The sequence below is a fragment of the Ambystoma mexicanum genome, chromosome 3q, assembly GCF_040938575.1.
Source record: "Ambystoma mexicanum isolate Mex_15411 chromosome 3q, UKY_AmexF1_1, whole genome shotgun sequence".
Lineage (NCBI taxonomy): Eukaryota > Metazoa > Chordata > Amphibia > Caudata > Ambystomatidae > Ambystoma > Ambystoma mexicanum.
This window is the reverse complement of record NC_090926.1, coordinates 865,811,867-865,835,681: the sequence shown is the minus strand read 5'-3', so window position 1 is coordinate 865,835,681 and position 23,815 is coordinate 865,811,867. Positions and strand designations below refer to the sequence as shown.

Below are 23,815 nucleotides of genomic sequence, written 5' to 3'. Positions count from 1 at the left end.
TACTGGTGGAGTAGTCCTCATCCCTAACTTGTTCAGTTCTTGTACTCTTTCTCCCCTTTGAATTGACCTGTATCCGCTCAAGTGGATTACCGTTAACAACTGGGGCACCACTTGTAATTTCTTTTGGTGTGTTTAGAGTAGTCAAAGTCAACAGTTTCTAAAGGTACTGTCTTCGTTAATTGCGACTGTACCACAGGATCTGTTGCTAATGCAGGGAAGGGGGCATTTGTTGGTGATTCTCTGTCGTTTATCCCTTGTCCCTTCTTGTTGGGTAATGTTTCTTTCAGAGGTACATTGCTGTGTAAACCTTTCGAATTGAGGGCTCTTGGATGGAAATAGGTTCTTGATTGGGTATTCCACCCACTATGTTCCAACAAGTTCCAAATTTCCAGGAGAACAGCGTCCTAATTCACCACCTTCCCCCTTCACAGAGTCTGTTACGGGGCTATCAACTCACTACAGTTGACAGGGTTTCTAAAATGAATCATTTTGGTTTCCGTTTTTACTTACAATTCCCGGGCCCGCCGGTTTCCAATATGGTGTAGGTCCTTTGTAGAAATCACTATGCGATTACCAACGCCCCTCCCCAGGTGTTTGATGTTTGCTTGGTTAGATCCTCAGGCGACGCCCCCACTTTGTCCGTGTTGTGCGTTGGATTCCAAGGAGTTTCCCCCAGAACACACACAGGAGTCGGATATAGGACTCTGCACTTGTACCATTCGCCCCCCAACATGATTCCAATGAACCAAATCGTTCCTCTATAAGCAGTCTGTCCAATATTTCCCCACAAGAGGGCGAAAGAAGCACCAGTTTTCCAACCTCGCACCGAATCTGAACAGCTCCAAGCTTTGTTCCCTGCACTGCTCCTCCTGTTGGCACCATCACAAGCCACCTCCCTTTTTTCAGTGGAGCCACAGATGGATCCTGGCACTCAGTCTCTTCGATACCCAGTTCGAGCAAGGGAGGAACAAACATGTGAGGATGTTAGCGGCAATGTTAGGAGAAGGTGGTTTCAAAGAGCCGTATTTTTCAATATATGACGTGCTGGATGTAGTCACCAAAATATCCACCTATTGTGACGGCATATAATTGCACAAGTTGGTGGAGATATTCAAGTTAGCCACAGTAACCACAGCTAACGGAAGCCAACTGCTTTCACTCGGCTTTCACTTCGTGGGTGCACAGAGTTTTTGTATGCTTCGCCCAACAGTAAAACAGGAGAGCAGACTAGGATTCTAGCAATAAGTTTCCATCCAACTGCTTTTTCAGTTTGCATACAATGTTTGAGGTGATAAGTATTTTGCCCTCCCAAGTTCCCGCCACCTGGGACCAGTTTGCGGCTATGGACTCTTGCAGGGCCTGCATGTGAAGCCAGTAGTTGGGTATGGGTGGAATGCACAACAACATAGTGCCTAGTAGGGGCATGCACTGGCATACTGAGGCATAGCGTTTGGTTTGAATGGCTGAATTGATGTCAAAATGTTTATCTGCTGGATTGAGGGACGCACCCTCTGCTCCTCAGTGGCAAAGTGTGACCACAGAAACACTAAGTTCCTGGACGGCTGCAGAGAAGGTTTCTTGTAGTTTGAGAATCCTAGGTTTTGGAGGGTCTGTACTGTTTCCGACATGGTGTGTTGGGCCTTGGAGAGATTTGGCGCTCTCACAATCCAGCCTAAGTACGGACAGACATGGTGACCTTTTCTGCAAAGGCATGCAATGATGGAGACTAGAGATTTGGTAATGCTTTGCAGGGCTGACCTTAGGCAAAAGGGCAGTACCCCGGGACTGGTAATGGCCGTTGTGAACTACGAATCTTAGTTACTTCCTGTGTTTGAGGTGGATTGGGATGTGAAACGCTATGTCGTCCGGCAGTGAAGGGTTGGAAGTTGGTCTTCTGCCAGTATCCTAATCATTGTTCGCTGGGGATGCCCTCGTGGTAGAGTCGGCATCTTGTGGGTTGTCGGTATTCGTATCGGGGAGTTCGCTTCCACCCGTTCCTTGTCCCCGACATCAGGCAATGGTGGAGGCACAATCGCTGGCCTCAGTAGCAGTATGGACCAAGGAGGCATATGATGCGCAGTATCTCCCCGCTTACACTTAGCCTTCTAGTGTCTGTGTGATGACCTTGTCCACGACGTACACGTGGACTGTGGTCTTGACTCTGAAGATGAGCTGGCTAGCAACCTGAGGGATGAGATTGGTCGACGCTCCTCAGATGGTTGCCGTGCATACTGCTGCTCTGGCGGGGCAGGCGGCAGTCTCGCAACAGTAAAGCTTGTGGGATTATGAGCAGCTGGGTTGGTTGGCCTGGGAGTGTACAACTAGGCAGATGACCCGACATTTGCACAGCCATCAAAGGGCGACTAGTTGCCGCTGATGTGGTCAGGTTTAGAGGCAGTATACCCGATTGACCACGTCCCAGAATAGGGGGAAGTTGAGGAGAGTCTGGGTGACTGCGCATTGACTCTTCAGAGTCAGAAAATAGTGGGTAATGTGCTTGATGGGCCTCGAAAATTGAATCAGTCTCGTGCTGCAGAAAATCTTCTGGCATTACGTCAGAGGAGATCGGTGAGAGAAATACCTGTACTTGCGTATCCTGCACCAGATTATTCTCCTGCTGGTGTTTGGGGTGGCCTTATACCCGTTTGGCTGTGTTTGTGTGTCCATGGGGTCATCCTGGGCATCTTTGGTCTGTATTGGCAATTCTTCCCCCCCCCCCCCCTGTTGTGTCCCGCCTTAACCCCCCCCCCCCCCTCCTAGCTGCCTGGCTGATGTGGCTGTGGACGATCCTGGCACCGTCAGGAACTCCTACCTTATACTGGATGACCATATGAGTGAGGCTTTCCCCGTCAACAAGTTGCCTGTTTGGGTTTTGCCTTGGACGGTGGCTGACTTGCTGCATGCACTGGTGCAGCTTTTCCTTTGGTTGAGGTCATTGGTTTAATCTTTTCCCTTGGCGTGGTTGAGCTTGTGGCTGATAATTGTACAGTCAACGAGCTCGTGGGCAAGATGTTTCTGTCAACGAATGTGCGGTTGACGGTCCATCTGCCAAGGGTGTTTTGTTCAATGGGCTTGCGGACGAGGATTGGGTTGGCGGGCTCGTGGTTGACGGGTGGGTTTTCCTGATGACTCGGGCCCTAACGGGGCTCTTTGCCAGACCCACTCATCCCCGAATTGTCAACGACAAGGCCCTTGTATCTCCTGCACTTGTTGTTGACGGTTCATGGCGGTGACAACACTTATGACTTTTTGGAGGGCCCTCTTTGGCCCATTCTTTGGATGGGGATCTCTTTCCCCCTAGGCAAGGCCATGCTTTTAGTGGATTATGACTCAGAAGGTGGGAAACAACCCTCCTGGAGCCAACACGCTAGTCGTCAGAGCCTATCTTTGAGGGTTTTGGTGGTAAATCCTCTACAGATTTCACAATCCTCAGCCGAGTAGTAGGGATGAAGGCAATAAAAACCAATCACTGTGCCTGTCGCCTTCGAAGACATTTTTGGGGGCTGCACGAGCTGCAGCCCTTGAAAAATTAATTTACCTTGTCCTTATCCATTCCTTTCCAATTCTGAGAAGTCTCCCAGTACTGGAGAAAAAAACTGTTGGAAGTTAGTTTGAGAGGAAAGTAGGTTTTTCTTGAACAAAGTGTTAGGCAAGATTGTATGCAGTACCCTTTGGGTGCACTGCAATAATCCTGACTTCCTCGCAATAGGGACCCAGCCTTTGGTATAAGTCTGAATTACACAGGTTGAAAGTGTGGCTGAGCAGCCAGGCTCGAAGGATCAAATTGAGAAGTAATGTTGTGACACAGTTTCACAATACAGTTATTCAAATAATCTGTTACACTCAAGGTTTCTTGATAAAACAATCATTAATTTATTTCAGTCAGTTGTATAAGCCTTCTTCAGAAGGGAGCAATGTATATAACAATTATAATACACTTAAAAACACACTGTTTCTCTAAATCAGATGATACCCATTGGGGATGGCACAGACACTTCCTACACCCTCAGGTGACTTAAATAGCTTCGACACTGTGGACATTGATTTATCACTGGTATATTTAGAGTAATACTGAGTTTGGTGTAAAAGATAGGAGAGGAATGAACCAAAGGTTAACATATAATTCACAAACTAGTAAGTACTTTTGAAGACCTTCCAATGCAGAGTACAATTAACCCTTTCGTGGGGGAAAGGCCAAAGTACACAGTCGGAGGTAAAGAAGAGTCTCTCAGGGAGCTAGGACAGCCAATGTTAATTACACAATGTCTAGGGGAGCTGAAGATCTTTTTTTCTGGTTAGGTAAGAAGTCTTGCACAATGTTGTTAGAAAAGTTTGTAGAAGATAGAAAACTTGAAGGCCCACAAGCTGGGAGGCTTGTGAGGGGCAAAGCTTTACCAACTCTGCAAGGTAACCAAGACAGTTCTTAACTGAGAGCAAGCAAAACTACAAAAGGAACAAGTTACTTACCTGTATCTGTTCTCCAGCATGGGTCTGGCATGGATTCACATGCTCATGAATATTCCCCATCGTCAGGCTGGGAATCCTCGGTAAAGAAAAAATCAATATCAGTTTCGTTTCTGATCTGTCTTTCGTAGTAGTAACCAATCACTGATCTCTGTGTCATACTGACCATAGCCAATGACTGCCATCTCCCCAAGCCCCGCCTCTGGCAGCCATCTTCAGATTTGGTAGCACGTGAAGTGGCAGTATGACCAAGTGAAGAGCCGAATAGGGGTAGGCGGGAGGGTTCGCATGTGAATCCATGCCAGACCCATGCTGGAGAACAACAGTTACAGGTAAGTAACTTGTTCCTTCTCCAGCATGGGGTCTGGCATGGATTCACATGATAATGAATATAAGAATACATAGCAGTACACACATGCACAACCACGGGAGGTGGCAACAGGCTCAACATTAAGCAATACAACAACTCAACATTAAGCGTCTCTTACCTCCTCACCAGGCTCACCTTAAGCGAACAGGTTGCGCAGCACTGCTTGGCCAACCCTGGACTCCTCCCTGGAATCCCGATCGACGCAGTAGAATCTCGTGAAGGTGTGCGTCGACCTCCACGTAGCAGCCCTGCAGATGTCCAGCAGGGGCACACCAGATAGGAACGCCGTAGTAGCAGCGATCGCTCTGGTCGAATGGGCTCCGACGGCCTGGCAGCGGTCGGTTAGCCAACCGGTGGCAGCGCATGATGCAGCCGAAGAGCCATCTGGAAATAGAAGACTTCGAGCGAGCCTTCCCTTGATTCACAGGTCCAAAGTTGACAAACAGCTGTGATGTCCTCCGAAAACTCTTTGTGCGGTCCACGTAGAACTTCAGCGCTCTAGCCACATCCAGCGAGTGCAAAGTCCTCTCGGCCGGCGACGAAGGAGACGGGAAGAAAACAGGTAACACCAGGGGCTCGTTAAGATGGAAGTCCGACGGCACCTTGGGCATAAAGGAGGGGTGTGTCCTAAGCACCACCCTCGAGGCATGGAAAGTCAAGTACGGTGCTTTGCAGGATAGGGTCTGGATCTCTCCCACTCGTCGTGCGGAGGTAATGGCCACCAGGAATGCAGTCTTCCATGACACAAACTTCATCGTTGCGGAGTGCATCGGCTCGAATGGGGGCACCATGAGCCTAGTCAGCACCACGTTAATTTCCCACGCCGGGGCCGGGGCCTTCACCGGCGGGAACGACCGGAACAGTCCTTTCATAAACTCTTTCACCAGTCGATGGGACCACAGGGACGTCCGTCCTGTGGTTCTGGTATATCTGGAGATCGCCGCCAGATGAATCTTAATGGAGGTATGGGCTAGCCCAGCCTTTGCCAGCGATAGCAGGTACGGCAGCACCTGAGGGGCCGTAATCCGTAGGGGGTTGATCTTCTGTGCTCGGCACCAGATAGAGAACCTCTTCCACTTGTGACCGTAGCATTTGAGAGTCGAGGACGCCCTGGCCTTTGCAAGAACCTCTCTGCAGTCGGCCGGTATATCGTGCCCTCCAAACTCTAGCGCTGCAGGAGCCAAGCCTGCAGGTTCAGCGACGCCGGGTCGTGGTGGAAGATGGCGCCTCCTTCTCTGGAGAGGAGATCCGCGTCCGCCGACAGCTTTATGGATGGGGACGTTGACAAGTCCAGAAGGTCCGGGAACCAGATCTGCCTCGGCCACGCCGGTGCGACGAGGATCATCCTGCACCGGGACCTCTTGAGCTGGTTGATGAGTCGAAGCAGCAATGGCAACGGAGGGACCGCATACAGGTATAGGCCGTCCCAGGGGAACGAGAACGCATCGCCCATGCTTCTCGGCTGGGGAAACCTGCTGGCGAACCTCTGACACTTCGAGTTCGTCGCTGTTGCGAACAGGTCGATTTGGGGTTTGCCCCATCGTCGGAAGAGTTGATCCACCTGATCCTGGCGCAGCTCCCACTCGTGACACGCGCGCAGCTCCCTGCTGAGCGAGTCGGCAATGGTGTCTTTCTCCTGCCAGGTGGAAGGGAACCAGGAACATCCCCTGGGCGACCGCCCAGTGCCACAGATCCTGTGCCTCCTTGGATAGGGCTGGGGATCTGGTACCTCCCTGCTTCCGTATGTAAAACATTGTCGTGGTGTTGTCCATGAAGATCCGCACCACCTTGCCCTTGATCGACGGGAGGAACGATTTGAGAGCCCAGAACACGGCTCAGAGTTCCAGGATGTTGATGTGCAGGAGCTTCTCCTCCGGAAGCCAGAGGCCTCTTGCGAGGAGATCTCCGGTGTGGGCGCCCCAACCTTCCAGGGAAGCGTCCGTCGTCACCGTCTCCTGGTACGACGGCGTCTGAAAGTCCTTGCCCGCCGTGAGGTGCGCTCGAACGCCCCACCACTGAAACGCCCGCCGGAACACCTCGTTGAGGGGGACCCTGTCTTCGAAGGTGCCCGTCGCCTGCATTCAACGGGCGTCGAGAAATTCTTGAAGAGGGCGCATCCGTAGTCTGCATAGGCGCACCAGGTAGGTGCAAGAGGACATCATCCCCAGGAGGGACTTAATGGACTTCACCCTGGCCACGTCCGTGGCTAGCAGGAGCTCCACTTTGCCCATAATGGTCTTCGTCTGTTCTTCCGACGGTGCCGCCAGGCGCCTCACTGTATCGAGCTTCGCTCCCAGAAACAGGGCCACCTGCGACGGCACCAGGTGGGACTTTGGGTAATTTATGGCGAATCCCAGGTCTGTGAGTACCTGGACGGTCCTCGCAGTGTGTTCGACAGCGAGTTCCCTCATCCTTGAGCGGATGAGCCAGTCGTCCAGGTAGGGGTAGACGTGAATCCCCTGCAGGCGCAGGCGCAACCGCGCCGCCACAGGTGCAAGGCACTTGGTAAAGACCCTGGGGGCCGACTTCAATCCGAACGGCAGTGCTCTGAATTGGTAGTGGCGCCCCTGGACGACGAACCTGAGGAACTTTCGGTGACTTCTGAGGATGGGAACGTGGAAGTATGCATCCTCCAGGTCCAGCGACGATAGGAAGTCGCCTTCCACCAGCTGTCCCAGCACGTGCTGGAGGGTGACCATCCTGAACTTTTGTGACCTGATGTATTTGTTCAAACGACGAAGGTCCAGGATGGGGCGCCAGCCGCCCGTCTTCTTCCTGATGAGGAAGTACCTTGAGTACACCTCGGAGCCCCGGAGCCTCTCCGGGACAAGCTCGATGGCGCCTTTCCTGAGCATCGCCCGTACTTCCAACAGCAGTTGCGGGACGTGATTTTTCCTTCCTGGCCACAGGTGGAATGTGAGGGCACTTCTTCAGGAATTCGATAGAGTGTCCTCTTGCCAGGGTATCCAGCACCCAACGATCGGTGGAGATGGACTTCCACACGCCAACAAACTGTCAGCCGGCCTCCCACCGGGGTGCTTCGGTGGGGGCCCGAGGCCACGGCCGGTTCAGTCCTGCTTGGAGGTGGTGGCCTTGCCGCCCTGGCCACCTTGCCGACGGCGGCGAGGCGCTCCCTGCTTGCCGCGACCCCTGTAGGCCTCCTGAGAGGCGGAGCGTGCAACCTGGCGGTAGGACGAGCCACCGCTGGATCCCTTGGAGGCCCCCTGTCTGCCTCCGGAGCTCCGAAAGGGGCGTCATTGCTGAAGGGCTCCTAGGGCGCGGGCCGTCTCCGTCTTTATGGCTTGGAGGGATTCATCCACCGCCTTCCCGAACAAGTTGCTGCCGTCGAACGGCATGTCCAACACCCTGGTCTGGACGTCCTGACGGAAGTCGGTCGCCCGGAGTCAACCCCGTCGTCATAGGCAAACTCTGTTGCCCAGCTGGCGGAACCCGGTATCGGCAATATCGGTTGCCACCGTTATGGCGTGGTCGGACGCCACCTCGCCTTCTTGAAGTATTTCCAGGGCCTCGGACCTCTCGTCGTCCGGTAGGAAGTCCAATATGGGGGCCAGCTTAAACCAGAGCTCCCTGTCGTAACGGGCCACGATCGCCAGGGCGTTGGCCGCTTTGATCGTCGTCGCCGCCGAATAAATGACCCGTCGCCCCATGGCGCCCAACTTCTCTCCCTCGCCGTCCGGAGGGGAATTCGACGTTGAGGCTCCTGACCCCGCCGCTTTCTTCTTCGCCGCCGCCGAGACGACCGAGTCTGGCGTTGGCTGGGTCCTGAGGCACAGGGGAGCGGTCTCGGGGACCCGGGACTCCTACTTGTACCGGTCCCGTTTGGCTGGTGCCGTGGAGGGGTTCTTGAGTACCGACAGGCCCTCCTCCCAGATGTCATCGATTAGAGGCACCGCGATGACAGTCTTCCTCTTGGCCTCCCGGCGCTGATAGAGGAAACCTTCCTTTTTCTGCTCCTCCGGGCAGAGCTGGAACAATTCGGACGCCCTGGCGATCATGGCGTGGAATGAGCCAATCTCGTCGGGCGGAGAGGCCCGTGCGACGGGAGACCCGTTCCGTCGTCATCACCGTCGCCCTCAGAACCCATCGTCGAGCCCACCGCACCGTCATCTCCCGACTCGTGGGAGGATGAGGAGGGAACTGTAGGCCTTACGGGGGCGAGTGGAGGATAGGGTTGGGTCCTCCGTCGTTTGTTCTGAGGACTTCCCGACGGGCCAGGTTGTGGGTCCTCCGGCCTGGGCCGTGGTAATCTCGTCCTCATCTCAGAGCATAAGGACTGGATCGCAGACAAAATGGCCGCCGAGCTATCCTGAGGCCTAGGTTCCGGCTGCGCCGGAAGAGGAGGCTGCTCTTCCTCGCCATCGTCTTCCTCGGTTATCTCCCAAGGATCTTCCTGACGGGATCGAACCTTCTCGAATTGGACCTCGAGATTCCTCACGGCCTCGGTCAGTTCCTCCTCCGAGGCTGACTCCGAGCTCGAGGAGGCTACCGTGCCCCCCCTCGCTTCTTCCATCATGGTGGCCATGACGATGGGCTGAAAAGAGGATTCCCTCCTTGGCGGCAGGGAAACTCTAGTCCCGGAGGCAGTCTCCGCTGGCGAGGTCTCTGCCGGCTTGGCCAGAGTCGCCGCGAACGCCTCGATAGAGGCCTTTGCCTGCTGGGTAGGGGCCTTCACCACCTTAGGTGCGTCCCGGGCCTTCTCCTTAGGGGGAGGGGCGACGCCTCGCTCCCCCTCTCCAGAGATCGGACGGGGCTTCTCCCGAAGCTTACCTGGGGTCTCGAACTTCCTCTTCCCCGAACTGCTGGCTCGTGGTTGGCGACCGAAGAGCCCGTGGTTGGCGACCGAAGAGCCCGACCTTTCGGCGCTCCCGCAGGCAGCGGACTCGCGGCGCTTGGCCTGGTGTTGGGCCCCCCGTCGCCGGGGCGCCCGCACAGGACTTAGAACCCCGCTCTGACCCTTTCTTCTTCTCACCCGTTGAGCCCTTCTCCAACCAGCTGGCGAGACGGGATCGACGGTCCCTCATGGTCCGCTCCGACAAGTTCTTGCAGAACTGGCAGTCCTTCTCTACATGAGTCTTGTCCCCATGAAGACAGAGGCATCGCAAATGTTCTTCCTCCTTAAACACATTCTGCAGCCCGCATCCAGGGCAGCTGCAGAACAGCTTGGGTCCGGGTGACGAACTCGCGTCCTGGGCCATCTCGTAGTAGGGCGCAAATCTTCTGGAATCCTCCAAAAGGTTGATTCGACAAAATCTTAACCCTTGAGGGGCGTAGGAAAATCCCGCACCGGGTACCCGTTAACGGGAGTAGAAACGGTGGGGCTTGAGGCTCGATTAACCGAAAAATGTGAAAATTCACCTGAAAAAGCGCGAAAACGCAGCAAAAGCTTGAGAGCTAAGCACGAGGACTCCCAACACTTGAACGTGCGGTAAAAATCTGAAGATGGCTGCCAGAGGCGGGGCTTGGGGAGATGGCAGTCATTGGCTGTGGTCAGTATGACGCAGAGATCAGTGATTGGTTACTACTATGAAAGATAGATCAGAAACGAAACTGATACTGATTTTTTCTTTACCGAGGATTCCCAGCCTGACGGGGAATATTCAGGAGCATGTGAATCCATGCCAGACCCCATGCTGGAGAACAAGAGGTATGTTCTTAAACTTTACAGTACCTCTGGTTAGAAGAAATGGTTCCAGCTGGCTTCTGTTCCTGTACAGCTCTGCAGATCCTGTTGTTCCTGAGCCTCAGTCGTGGGTACAAGAGGGAGGACGTCTGGTGACTCCTGCGCTGCAATGGGAAGGTCAGCAGCAGCAATGGGCAAACTTCGATTCAGCGGTTCTTCAGTGTTTCAGCTCCTTGCGTCTGACAGCAAAAAGCAACACTGCGGTTCTCGGATACCACTCTGGAATTTCCTCGCATCTGGGGTCCAGCACTTTGTTGAGGTGGCTCACGCTTGGTCAGTCCTGCTTCAGGGAAGACTGGAGGATCTCCTTGGTGCTCGGTTCGGACTTAACAGTTCACACAATCTGGTGTTCCTCGCCCTGGCACTTCAGTTCCAGCAGCAGAAGTACAGCCAGCACCGAGAGGATGTCCAGACGGGCTTACTTTGGAGTTGATTTGTCCCACCAACTCAAGGGGAGAAGTCGTCCTTGCAGGGCTTCTATAGTCGAGGCAAATTCTGAGCTTCAGCACAGCAGCAGGGCTTCACCGGGTAAACTAACCGTCTAGTAGTTGCAGCAGGCGTCATTTCCAAGTTTCTCGGATTCCTTCGTCCAGTGGTTGACTCTGCCTTCCAAACCAAAAAGCCTAGTCTTTTATGCAGGTTTCTCCCATTCATTCCAGCCTGGCTGTCAATCACATAGCAGGGTGACAGTCAGCTGGCCAATCACCTTTGGGTGCATTCCTGTAACCAAGGGGATTAAGCACATGGAGTTTCGGGCTCCTCCCTCACTTCCTGCCCCTGCCAGACATACTGGAGCCAGAGGCGGGCTTCACTCGCAAATCCGGCCAAAGACAAAACAAACAAAGGGACCAAACCTGGTTTGGCGCACAGAGTAAATCTCAAGAAGGACCTTTCCAACAAGAAATGGCGAAAAAGGAAGACCGGGTCATTTAGACAAAATGGGAACCCATGGGTGCATTACTGTGGCTGCAAACGCAGCCTGCGGTAAAAACACACAAAGGAAGTAAAAAGTAAACCACTGCCACCAGCCATTAATTGTAGAAAGGGTAATATAAAAATATGACATGAGAAACTAGACAAAGGGGATACTAAGTAACCCTTCTGGCACCCTATTTTAAGATAGTGTGTGCAGGGTCTAGAAAGTTACAAAATGTAATTAAAGTCAATTTCACGTCACTGCTCTTGGAAACAGTAGTTTCACCAAGAGAAGGTATTTAAACGTTTGGGAAATCTTCCCTGTGCCACTGCACTGAAGGTGCAGTGTGTCACAATGTAAAGATGATGCCTATGGAGATTGTCAGACTCCAAAGTCAAGAGAAACAGAGTCCAAATCTCAATAAAAATCCATGAGAGGGTGAGAAAAAGGGCTCACTCTCTCAAGGTTAGAAATTAAAAGTCAAGTCCAGCAAAAGAACTCTGGGTCTCTAAGGTAGAAGGGAATTAGTACATTTTCTAAGAATTCTCCCAAACAAAGCGTATTTCTCTTGAGGAGAAAGAACTCGAGGACTCCGGCCAGCGTGACACGCGGTTATAATCTGCAAAAGTGCTGGGGAGAAGGAGCTTGATACTCCATGTCCGATTGGATGGCATTAAAGCACCCATAACGAGGGTGACTGCACGCACAATGCACAGAACTTTTCTTTTTAAAAGTAATATCCAAATAGGTAACCAAGGATTCCCAGCTTGAAGCCGGCAAATATTCAAAGCATTTGAATCTATGAAAGATCCAATGCTCGAGAATGGTGAAAAACTTTTTTTCAATGCTTAAATAGATCACAGTGAAACCTTCTGTAAAGAAATATGCATGAGAAATATGGAATACCTTGCCGTCAAGAATCGTTTCCCAAGTTGCTCTTTTTTTGCTCATAGGACACTCTTCCATCTCCTGCATAGCTACTTCATACTCTCCATCCAGTAATTGCAAACGCCTTTCAAAAATAAAAAATAAAAAACATGGGCAACTGCTCAGATCCCACCAAAACCTCAACATATCTTCAAACTGAACCGTTTCAATTAAATATTAATCAAAAAACATTACCAAAGTAATCAGGATAACCAAATATGCTACATGTTTCTTACATTGTAAATGCAAATATATGAACACTTCTGGAAATGCCAATCAGTTGAAGAGGAGGCACAACTCCATAAAAGAGGATTCTGGCAAGAAAGATAGAGGGTCTTTCTCCAAGCAACAGAACTCAGTGTTTCTAAGGAAGACCAGGAGTGTATCTTCTGGGACCCTGTAAAAGAGGAGTTTTCTGAAGTCTGCAGAGAATTTAGTCAGTGTGAGGGGTCATAAGAGAGACTGGGACTGAGAATTTGAAAACTAATTTGTGCATTAAATTATCGTGGGAGGTGGGGCTGCCCCTAAAGAATACCATTAAAAAGACACTCAACTGGTTCCGTTTAGTGTACCCTCAATAATGTCACCCGACAAAAACAACGCAGTTTTTTTCTGAGAGATTATTACATTGAAAATGCGGGGTATACCCCTGCAAACCTTGATTTTTTTTTTTTTTGCAAGGGGAGCAAGGGAAATCCCTGCAACCCGTACCCATACATAATGTCACGATATATAATGTCGCCAATGGCTTTTCCCAGCCACATTATGTATGGGGACATTACCTGATACCACTCAATTGTACCAACATAGTACAATATTAGGTCACTATCCACGGTGTGCATCCGCCTCAATTACTTACTGTTGAGTGATACCGATCTTCTGATAGTGCACTATGTAAGCTAAGTAGGGTTCAAATAACTAAACACAGGCTTCTATGAGCAGGTACAAAAACAGTGGAGTGAATACAACAAATGCCAGGCTACCAGAGAGGTTTCAAGCACAGCACATTACCAGGTAACGAAAATTATTAAAGACCCCAAGAGCTAAATGTCATTTTCAGGAACAGCCGGCCACAATGCAAGCTGTAAAGACATTTAAAATAAAGAGAGGCATCTAAGATAAGCCAATTCTAACAGTAATGTATATAATGCTATGAGACATGCAAAGAAATAGCCTCACATCCCTTGAACAAGGAATTTGATTGAAATACGCCTAATGGCAGCAGACAATACATCATGTTAAAGGTGGAGACTACACTCCACGAAAAACAAAAACCGCCTCTCAAATTGGTAGACAAAGGAACTCCAGGAGAAATAACATCCACCTAGTCTGGATACCAAAGAAAAAAAAAGGCCACAAAATTGCTGTTTTCTAATATTTTTCAAAGAGCATCTCCATATGGCCAATACACACTACCTAAGAGGCCACTGAGGCCAAAACGCCCTCAAATTGGTGATTAGGCAGGTGACCTGAAGAATCCTGAAACTTTTAGCGGAGAGAGCTAGCAATGAATCTATACACAGCAGAGGAAATACTATACAATTAATATTGAATTTAATATAGGCAGTTTGGTGTTGAGGTACTTCAACAACTAATCTTCTGAAAAAAACACAGTAAATGACAATCTGAGCGTGTTAAGTATCAGCTGAGGTACGTCACCCAAATTAACGGAGAATGTATAGGTGCACTGTTGGCAGACGTGGCATACTTTTGATACACTGCAACAAGCGTTAGCAAATTAAACAAAATAAATTGTATATAGGGAAATCGAAGATTACTACCTTTTGGAAATTACTTTTCTGGACACACCAGTAACAGTAAGACTCAGTAAAAGTAAACCACTGCTTTGCCAGAGACCCAGAATGTGGGAAAAGAATTAGACAATTGGACTCTTGATTAAAGCCCACCCATACAATAGTGCAACCCTCTGCTGGGTTTCAGGAGAGCTCCTTTCAGCCTCACTGCGGCACACGCCTCTACAACAGTCTATGGAGGCCCTTATTCCCCACCAGTCACTGGAGCAGACCCCTCAAATCTATCCAAGCTAAGGTACCACCATATCTATACTCCTATCAAACTCTACAAGCCTTCTTGTAATATTGTAACTCCTCTCGGTCTAGACTACCCGTATGACGCCTTGCCATGTGCTTCCTTTCGCCTTCTTTTTGTCTATTCTTGCTCCACTTGCATGGAATTCTCTTCCCCCGGACATCCGGGAAAAGGTCTACACAGATTTGCTCAAAACCAAACTAAAAGCCTACACACTCACCGCTTATCCTACGTTTCATCTGCCTTCTAGCTAACATTTTTCCGTCACCTTTAACCTGCTGCCGACCTGCAATTTCTCTGCCACCATCCTAGCACAACATGGTCACACCCCTAAGACAGCAAATCACACTGCCTCCCTGCACTTAAAAATGTGTCATGTTGGTTGCACTTTATATGTATGTTCACCAGTGTATTGGCCCTGATGACTGTTCCATTTACTCCCCTCCACAACCTGGTCAGAATGTCACTCAAATTCACCTCATTGTAAGAATATAATTGCTTCTCTGCAAATCTGATCTCTTATCTATTGTTTGTTCTTTTGTGATCAAAGCGCATTGTTTCTCACTTCATAAAAAAAGAATATAAACATGTAGAGCACTCTTCAGCAGTCAAGGAGCTTCTTCCACCCACCCATCGCTGGAGCACATCCCCATTCTGGGGAACAGCAGCCCCCCCCCCCCCCCCCCCTCCCTGGAGCACCTTTTTTTTTAGGCGCTAGGAGCTCTCCTGCTCTGGTCATTTCCGGCATCCTCAGCGAACTCCTCTCAGTTCCCAGCTGTTTTTCTTACCCTTTGTTATAAAGCATTCACCATTCTCCCACTGGCTGAGCCAAACTATTGTACTGATTGGATAATTACGTTCCTATTCAAAGGTTCCTGCCTTCAAATTCTTTCAGTTGGTTCCAAGTGCTTGAGCTGGTGTCTGTTAACTTCCTTGCCTCCTGGCTGTCCCGCTGCACAGAGGTTCGTTTTGTGGGATTTAACAAGGCTAGAAAAACTTGTGTACAGGCGCATTATAAATGAAATGTCATATCCCAATGGACAGGGAAATCACTAGGGATCTCTCACCAGTGCAACATTGTGTCTGCTTTTTGGGGAGGGGGAAGGAAGTATTTTACTCTTCAAATGCTGCAGTTGCAGGGGGGGAGGGGGAGAAAATAGTTCTCCTTTATTTGAGCTGCTGCAGGGAATGGGGTATGATAGGTTTTAAGATTTGCACAGGTTGCCCAAGGTCTGTGGAAGTGCTAGTGTTTCCACATTGCATATCTTTTCATGAATCCCTGAAAACAATCCACAGCAGGGTTTGAATCTCTAAACTGTATGCATCTTGGGCGATTTAGTCCTGCAAATCCAGCTAAATTGGGACCTGGAACTTTCTTATTATTTGCTGCCTCTGTGGGTTGGCAATAGTTCAGGACTGGCGCTAACAGTCTTACTGTCAGACGGATTGTGGACTGGATGCCATGTTTGTACTGTGACCATCACAATTGTCAGTTTTAAACTGTATTTGAAGAACTTGTAGGTTAATTATCTGCTCCGCATTGGTGGACATGTTGGATTCCCTAGTGTGGTGAATCATCACCAAGTCAAGTGAAGTGTCAGTTGTAATGGATTCTTCAGCAACATCCTGCTGAAAACGTTAGGGTGGTTGGGGTAGAGGGCAAAAGGTAGTAGGAGTGTTTTGTTCCAGGAAAAATCTACGTGTCCCACTCCGTGAAGGATGGGGTTTGTGGCCTTGAAGGACAAGAGGGTTATGTTTTATGCCAACATTCTATGTTCCACAGAAAAATGCAGCCGGGAACTTGCAGTTTGAAACTAAGCGAGACTTTGGCATTGGGGCATCGCTCCAGAGATTCCACCTTTCACCACCTACCTGACAGGGTGAACAATTACAGGTTTAACTAACCAGAGTCGAGTCTAAGAGTGGAAACCCCTTTTTAGTGTGCAGCTTATGTCTACCTTTGTGGTGGGGAAAAGGAACTCTGATGATCACTTTATATCGGGGACCAAGCTTGGATACTGCTTAACCTGCCACCTGACCCTCACATGCCGCACCCATCTCCAGCAATGCCCTACCTCTGTTCTTGAAAGAGGTCAAAACTCAAGATTTTGGAGGTGCTTAAAAAAAAATCGACTCTGGACCCTTTCTAGGGGGCTGGTAAACCAGGCAATGGCACAGGGAACAGCTGGGGCAAAGGTTGCTGCAGGCACTGGTTAATCTCTCTCCTGGGAGAGCAGGGAGCCTGTTGCATTTAGCATCACTGAGAACTACAAAGACAGAGATAGGGGACTGCTCTTGCATATCGATCTAACGCCTAATGTAAATGTAATTCTGCATTTATAACACGCTTAATACCCAGAGGTTTCTAAGCGCAGACCCAGGGATTGAACCTGTGTTGCTCCAAGTCGTCTAGCTTCTAAGGCAAGGGCATGCCCCCGAGCTATTCACCTGGCCCTATGATGCAGCCAATGGTTTATTAGTGTGCCTAGAGGTTTCTTGAAGAAGGCTACCACCTCCCAAATTAGCAGCTCTTTGTGAAACTAATGTTTATATAGCATAGCGGGTGGGGCTGTCATTGTGGACTGAAAGGGCTGATTTTATTAGCTAGCTTAATCAAAAAGGCCAGACATGGCGTAAACGAATTGGTTGCCCACTCGTGCCCCCCAGAACCACCTAAGTAAATGGCTAAAGGAAGGCGAAATATGAGAGCAGGAATTGGCATCAATTTATGGTATTTTAGCAGGCAGGCAGGCTCATTATCTTTTTTGCAGGATGTTTTAGGGCAATCAAATGAATAATCCTATGTCAGCTGAATACCACTTTTGAAAAATAATAATTTTCTGCTATGTCAATCCAGATGAAACAAAAGACTATAGTGACCAGAAAACATTGATCTGTTAGACGAACACTCAGGACTGGAAATATGTGCTCGGGTGATGGTCACATTGCCAAACTATGCTCTTTACTGAGAGGCAAAAACAGTATGTGCAAATATGACAAAAAGCTATATTTGTACATATGTGTTTTGCTGCCCCTTAAGCTTTAAGAAAAAGGTCAGGTGTTGGAAAAATAATTTAAGGGTGTGTGCGTGCTGTGAAACAAATATGTGCAACAATTAAGGAAATAGCCACGTTTTGACCAGTCTCTAGTGAAAAGGCTTTCTTTCCTTACACTGTAGGTATTGAGATCACATGCCCAACACACATTTACATATGCATAACCAAGTTAGTATAATTTCATAGGTTTTTGCTGGGATATTTTAATGTAAACCTAATACAGGCACTGCCATCATACAGGTACTGCCAGGCATTCACACAAATGGCTAACTTGCCATCAGACAACAGCAACTAGCACAATTCACCAGGCTTTTAAAATAGGGTTTTCATGAGGGGCGTGGCTCGGAGCCGCCGTGACTGGTATGGCTTCCTAGGAGCTCCTGCATGGCCCGGGGCGCCGTCACGATCACTGCCGCTTCCAGACCCCGTTATGGAGCGCAAATGAAATATATTGCTCATGAATACTCTCTGCGGCTGTCGCTCGAGCGGGTCCACGCACCGAGTCCGATTTGTCATGATTCAGCTAGTTTCTCCTTTCAGGACCTGCTCGATTTCAAGATGGCGGCAACGAGACGAACTAGAGATGCCTCTCCATGAGGGGGAGGGGAAGGTACGCCAATGCATCCGAAGCTGCCTAGCACTCCCAACTCGCCATCCCGCACTGTCGGACCCTATCCTGCATCTCCGCTTTGAGGCCAGCATCAGCAGCGACCGATCCCCTGAGCAGCACTCGCCACAGAATCATCTCCAGCGTGGTGTCAGAGGCGAGCCCTGCCACCGCCACACACCGCTGGAGAGCCGGAAAATGATCCTCGGCCCCAGGGACTCGCCGGCCCGGCCTCTCCACCTGAGCCCCGTGCTCCTCCCATCCTCCGACCGCGCGGGGAGCTGATCATCCGCACCCCCGCCCCAAAAGGCACTAGGTGCGGAGACGCGCACCCGGCTGGGGCCGTGAGCGGAGAGAGGCACGCTCCACAGGCTCCCTGTCTGAGGCTTTCCAGCTTCGTTCCACCTGCTGTCGCGCCAATCCGGCGGCCAGGTACCACACAACCTCCCTAGTGCCTGGCTTGCCATAGTACGGTGTGGCCCCATAGCCCGCATCATCCGGTGGAAGCTGACGGAACTCAGCCAAGCCCACGGCTCGGCGGGCTGACCAGAGTGAAGAGCTCCCACTCGAACGCCCGCTCCTCGGTCCCAGCGCCTCAAACACCCAGCATATCTGACCGGTTCATCAGAAATCTCCTGGGGCATCCTGGAGTCCCAACGCCCTCTGAAGATCACACCAGCCTAGGCTCCGCGAGGTGAGGTGAGGGGTGGGGTGGGGTGGGGCAAGGAACCCGCTTGAGCCCACCTTGGTTCGCAGCCCTATACCAATTGGGCTCCAGGTCCTCACTCTCATCGGGCACTCCTGGGTCACTCCAGTTGGACTCAGTCACACCCCCAGGACCCATCCACCCTGCTCGCCACTCCCCCCTCCAACCCGCTAGGGCCCACCAAAGCTCACACCGAAGCCCACTACAATCAACCAAAGGCAGAAAACTTTCACTTATAATCTCCCTCCTGTAGCTGATCTCCCGAGGCTGAGCCTGGCGAGGCAGGAACTCAGCGAGGGCTCTCGAACTCGGCTCCTGCGGAGTGACACCAGAGACTCCGCGCAGAAAGCTCTGCCACAGAGACCCAGCAGCATCAAAATGTCAAAAAGCAGCAAAGCATCCAAACAAAAGGACATTGTCTCCTTAATGGCTAACTCATCTGCTGAAAGATCCAAAAAGGGGGACCCTCTGGAAGACTACCAATAACACTCTAACCGCAGCGTCCGCAACAGCCCAATGCCCCTCCCAAATGGTCACCAAAACCGACAAGATCTCCTGTCAGCTTTAACCAAAGAAATCCAAAAGAGCACAGAAGAGGTCACGAAGAAAATCACGGTTCTGGATAAGCTGGTGGGAGAAGTAGAACACCGAACAGCCGAACTGGAATTCGAGGTCTGCGACCAAACATTTGAAGGAGAACAGGACAGGGACAGGATATCAGCCTTAGAGGCGAGATGCAACCTCCTAGAAGCCAAACGGGAGGACGCAGAAAATTGCTCTCGGAGGAATAACATCCGCCTACGAGGCATGCCAACATCTGTCACAGATCTCGGAAATCATAATCATAATCATAATCACACTCCCAGACAACTCACCTCTGGAGCTGGACCTAGTACATAGAACCTCCCCGAGACGGGAGTCCACCTTCCCCCCCGGATGTCCTGGTTAAAGTCCACTTTTTCCGGCTAAAATAAGAAATCATGCGCGAGGCGAGGCAAATGCGACAGATCAACTTTCAGGGAGCCACAATTTAGCTCTATCAAGACTTAGCCACCTCCACTCTACAAAAACGAAAAACCATGCGACCATTAACGGAATGGCTATGCGAAGAGCAAACCCCATACCAATGGGGATTCCCGGCCTCGGTCAGATTCAAATGGGACGGGACTCAAACAAATTAACTCACCAAAAGAGGCAGCGAAATTCATGGGCCTCGGAGGATCGGACGGTGAGTCGGGGCCTGAAGAACCGAACCGCCCCCAATGGAACAAGCTTTCAATAAGGGAGTGGTCAAAAGCTGGCAGGCGACGCAGACCCCGGGGTCCCCCTAAGAAATCAAACCATCCGGGATGACCAATCAACAATAATTTCGGAGAACCCTTGACTCAGGCCCCGGGCCTGTCTCCCTCGCTGGCCGACAAGCTTGAGGAGAGGCGCACCACTTAGCCGACAAGGATCCGAGCCAATGTCTTCACAGGGATGAAGCCCACAAAGAAGATTACGTGCAAACATTTCAACAGTGCAGGAGCAATATTCGAGCTCCAACATATTCATTATCAGCGGCCCAGTTGGCCAACATCAAACGCTTTGGTGCAACCAGTTCATGTTGAGGGGGGCGGGCGGGAGAAAGGATATCAGCGGAATCAGTCTATGGATGGGAGCACCGGCTCCACCAGACCCCGGCCTCACATTCAATACAGCAGCACGACGCAACAGCAACTATGTTTTAACGAGACCAACGCAGCAATCATTCTGGGACATGGATAGATGTACACCTAACGCAAAAGTACAAAGACAATGTCAGTCTCCAGTGAGAGTAATCCTCACATGGAATGTCCAAGGCCTGAACTCGCCTCGAAAGCGCAAATCAGTGGAACACAGACTGGGACAATTATCGGGAGACATACTTCTCCAAGAAACCCACCTGCTGCAAGAAGATGAACGCCGGGTGAGATTCAGCAGGTATAAAAGAATGTACTTCGCCTCCTCAGGATAAAAGAAAAGGAGTGGCAATTCTACTAAGTGACAGAGTCCCACTCTGAAAGATCACCATAAGGAGAGACCCAGAAGGGCGCTTTCTCCTTTTAAAGGGCTTTTTGGAAGAACTCCCTATCACCATCGTCTCAATCTATGGCCCCAACACGTATCAAGCCAACTTTATATCAAACCTAATACCAACCATCCTAGCGTTCCGCGAAAGCCATCTCATCCTGAGCGGGGATTTTAATTGCATGCCAAATCCACAAACGGATAAAACTCTGCCCTCCACGAACGCAGACTTTGCGCAAGTTCTATCCATTGCCAAACTGCTCAGAGAAACCAAAACCGGCGACGCATGGAGACTATTCAATGGCACCTTGAGAGACTACACTCATTACTCCTGTGTGCACAAAGGATTCTCAAGAATAGACCTCATACTAATTTCCGGAGTCTTGTTCCCCTGTCTTAACAACGCAGAAATCCACACCAGCATGATATCTGATCACGCCCCAGTATCGGCTACCCTAGCCATTTCAAGACAAAAGCACCCTGTTCAAAGATGCTGGAAGATTAATGACTCATTGTTATTAGACAAATGCATTAGATCGGAAACGAAGAAACTATCTCCAACCATTTCAAGGAAAACACGACGGAGAAGTCCCCCATCATCATCATCATTTGGGACGCCATGAAAGCAGTCGTCAGAGGCACACTAATTAGTGCCGGAGCAGAACAAAGAAGAGTCTCAAATATCATGTCAGCCAAGTTGGAGGAAAAAGTAAAGCAACTAGGGAACAAACTGAAATTGCACAGCTCCAGAAAAGCGAAGAAAGCCCTGAGGAAAGCGAAAACAGCGCTCGAAATGCATTACGCCGATCGCACAGCCAAATTCTAAGCGTTCACAAGGCAGTTCTATTACAGTAAAGGGAATAAGGCGAATAAAGTGCTAGCGCAAAAACTGAAAAAGATTCGCACCCGGAATAATATTCTCAAACTAAAAGGGGAAGACGTAAAAAATTGCACTACTCCGAGGCAGAGAAGATCGAAGAACTGTTGAAACACCATAAATCTATAATGTCAGGGAAGCCCACCACCCTAGACAACCTGCCAGACTATTTACGCACCACGCCCTCCAATAGCACATCCCAGTTGGAAGCCCTAGAATCTCCCATCACTATCGAAGAAATAATGGAAGCTATAAAAACTCTCAAACCTGCCGCCCCGGGCCCCGACGGCCTGTCCGCAAACTTCTATAAAAAATATGCCAGAATCCTAGCTCCCCAAATGGCAGCCCTATTCAACTCCTTCCTATCCTCGAGGTCAGTCACCGGATGAATGGCAGAATCACTCACAGCCCTGCTGCACAAACCCGGGAAAGACCCCGAACTAGCCGCCTCCTACTGCCCAATCTCACTTCTTAACAACAATGGCAAAATCTTCACCAAAGTTCTGGCCAGAAGGCTGGGCCCAATCCTACCATCCCCGATTGACCGAGATCAGACGGGATTCATCCCACGTAGAGCGACCCACAATAATATCAGGAGAACAATAAATATCATCGAAAGCGCTCACAAACTGAAGGTAGGAATGGCTGTTTTATCTTTAGATGACCTGGTCAACTGGGGGTACATCCGGGCAGTCCTCAAGCACTTTGGCTTCGGCCCAAACTTTATCACATGGGTAATGGCTAACTATCAATCTCCCACCACACAGCTGCAGGTCAATGGCACCAGGTCTAGGACAATTCATATATCCAGGGGCACTAGACAGGGATGTCCACTTTCACATTTAATCCTTGCTCTATCCATGGAGCCTTTTGCAGCAGAAATCAGGCAAAACACTAGAATACGGGGGGTATCCGTGGGAAGCCAAGAATATAAAATAGCACTATACGCGGACGAGGTCCTAATAACAGCATCAAATCTGGCAATGTCCTTGGGCGCCCTGTGGGTGGAGATTGCAGTATTCGGGGCCCTATCAGGGTTCAAGGTGAACCTAACCAAATCCGCTGCCCTTGCAGTTAATCTATCTTAAACACGCAAAAGACTCCCTCAGCCAATCCCATAGTCGACAGGGGCAATCGATTATCTCGGGGTGCAGATCCCCAACGACCCATTACGCTTGTATTCAAGCAACTTCCCTGAACTGATTAAAGAGCTCCAAATGGATCTTAAACGGTGCAAGCCGCAGGGAAATTTCCTGGTTTGGTCAGATCACCGCCATCAAGATGAATCTACTCCCTAGATGGCTGTACCATTGCACAGCCCTACCAACCTTGCATCATCAAACGGATAATGATGAGGGGGATAGTACAGGGCAGTTTGGGAGTTCCAGGTCTGGCCAGATGCACCCTAGCGGTGCAACTGTCCCACGCATTCTCATGGGTTCAAGAATCAGACACACCGAAATGGACACATCTCGAAGAAGCTTGGTGTCCGGTAGCACCCTCCGTACTCCCACACCTACCCACCATACAACCACAAGCATCTACCGGCCCCCTACGAACAACGAGAACAGTCCGCTGCTGGAAGGCAGCAGTACGAAAATGGGGCATCCATGGTTCTCTGGGCCCCTTAACCCCCATCTGGAACAACCCTGAATTCTCCCAAGGCATGTCTCCGCACAGCTTCCAATCCTGGATAGAGGGAGGCCTGCAAATAACCAGCGATTTTCTAGAAGCAGGAGCACCCATTTCATTCAAGCGGTGCAAAGCAAAATTCAGGGTTAACCAACAAGAAAGATTCCACTATGCCAAAATCCGACATTGGCTGTCGCACAGGGTGACCAAAGAGAAATGCTCCAGAGAATTAACTGCGATGGAACTATCTCCAACGACCCCTACTAGCAAAGGCAGAACCTCAACCCTCTACCAACTCCAGGGCAGACCCATCTAAAAAAGAAAGATATATGCTCAAATGGGAAAAGTACTTGGGGAAGGAAAATGAAGTTGAAAACTGGGGGAAAATTTGGGCCAGGCTGCATAAAAGCTCACAATGCATCACAAATAGGGAAGGGGAGCTATAAACTCTGCTATAGGTA

At 50.2% G+C, this 23,815-nt stretch overlaps 1 protein-coding gene across 1 annotated transcript in view; it reads right to left on the bottom strand.

Annotated features, from left to right (window-relative positions):
* The window catches only part of SUZ12 (SUZ12 polycomb repressive complex 2 subunit), a 1,189,145-nt gene that overhangs the window by 704,573 nt on the left and 460,757 nt on the right, over positions 1-23,815 (bottom strand). The window contains exon 9 of the mRNA XM_069654958.1: positions 12,358-12,463. Within this exon, the coding sequence (XP_069511059.1) occupies positions 12,358-12,463 (106 nt within the window). The remainder of the gene's footprint in view (positions 1-12,357; positions 12,464-23,815) is intronic.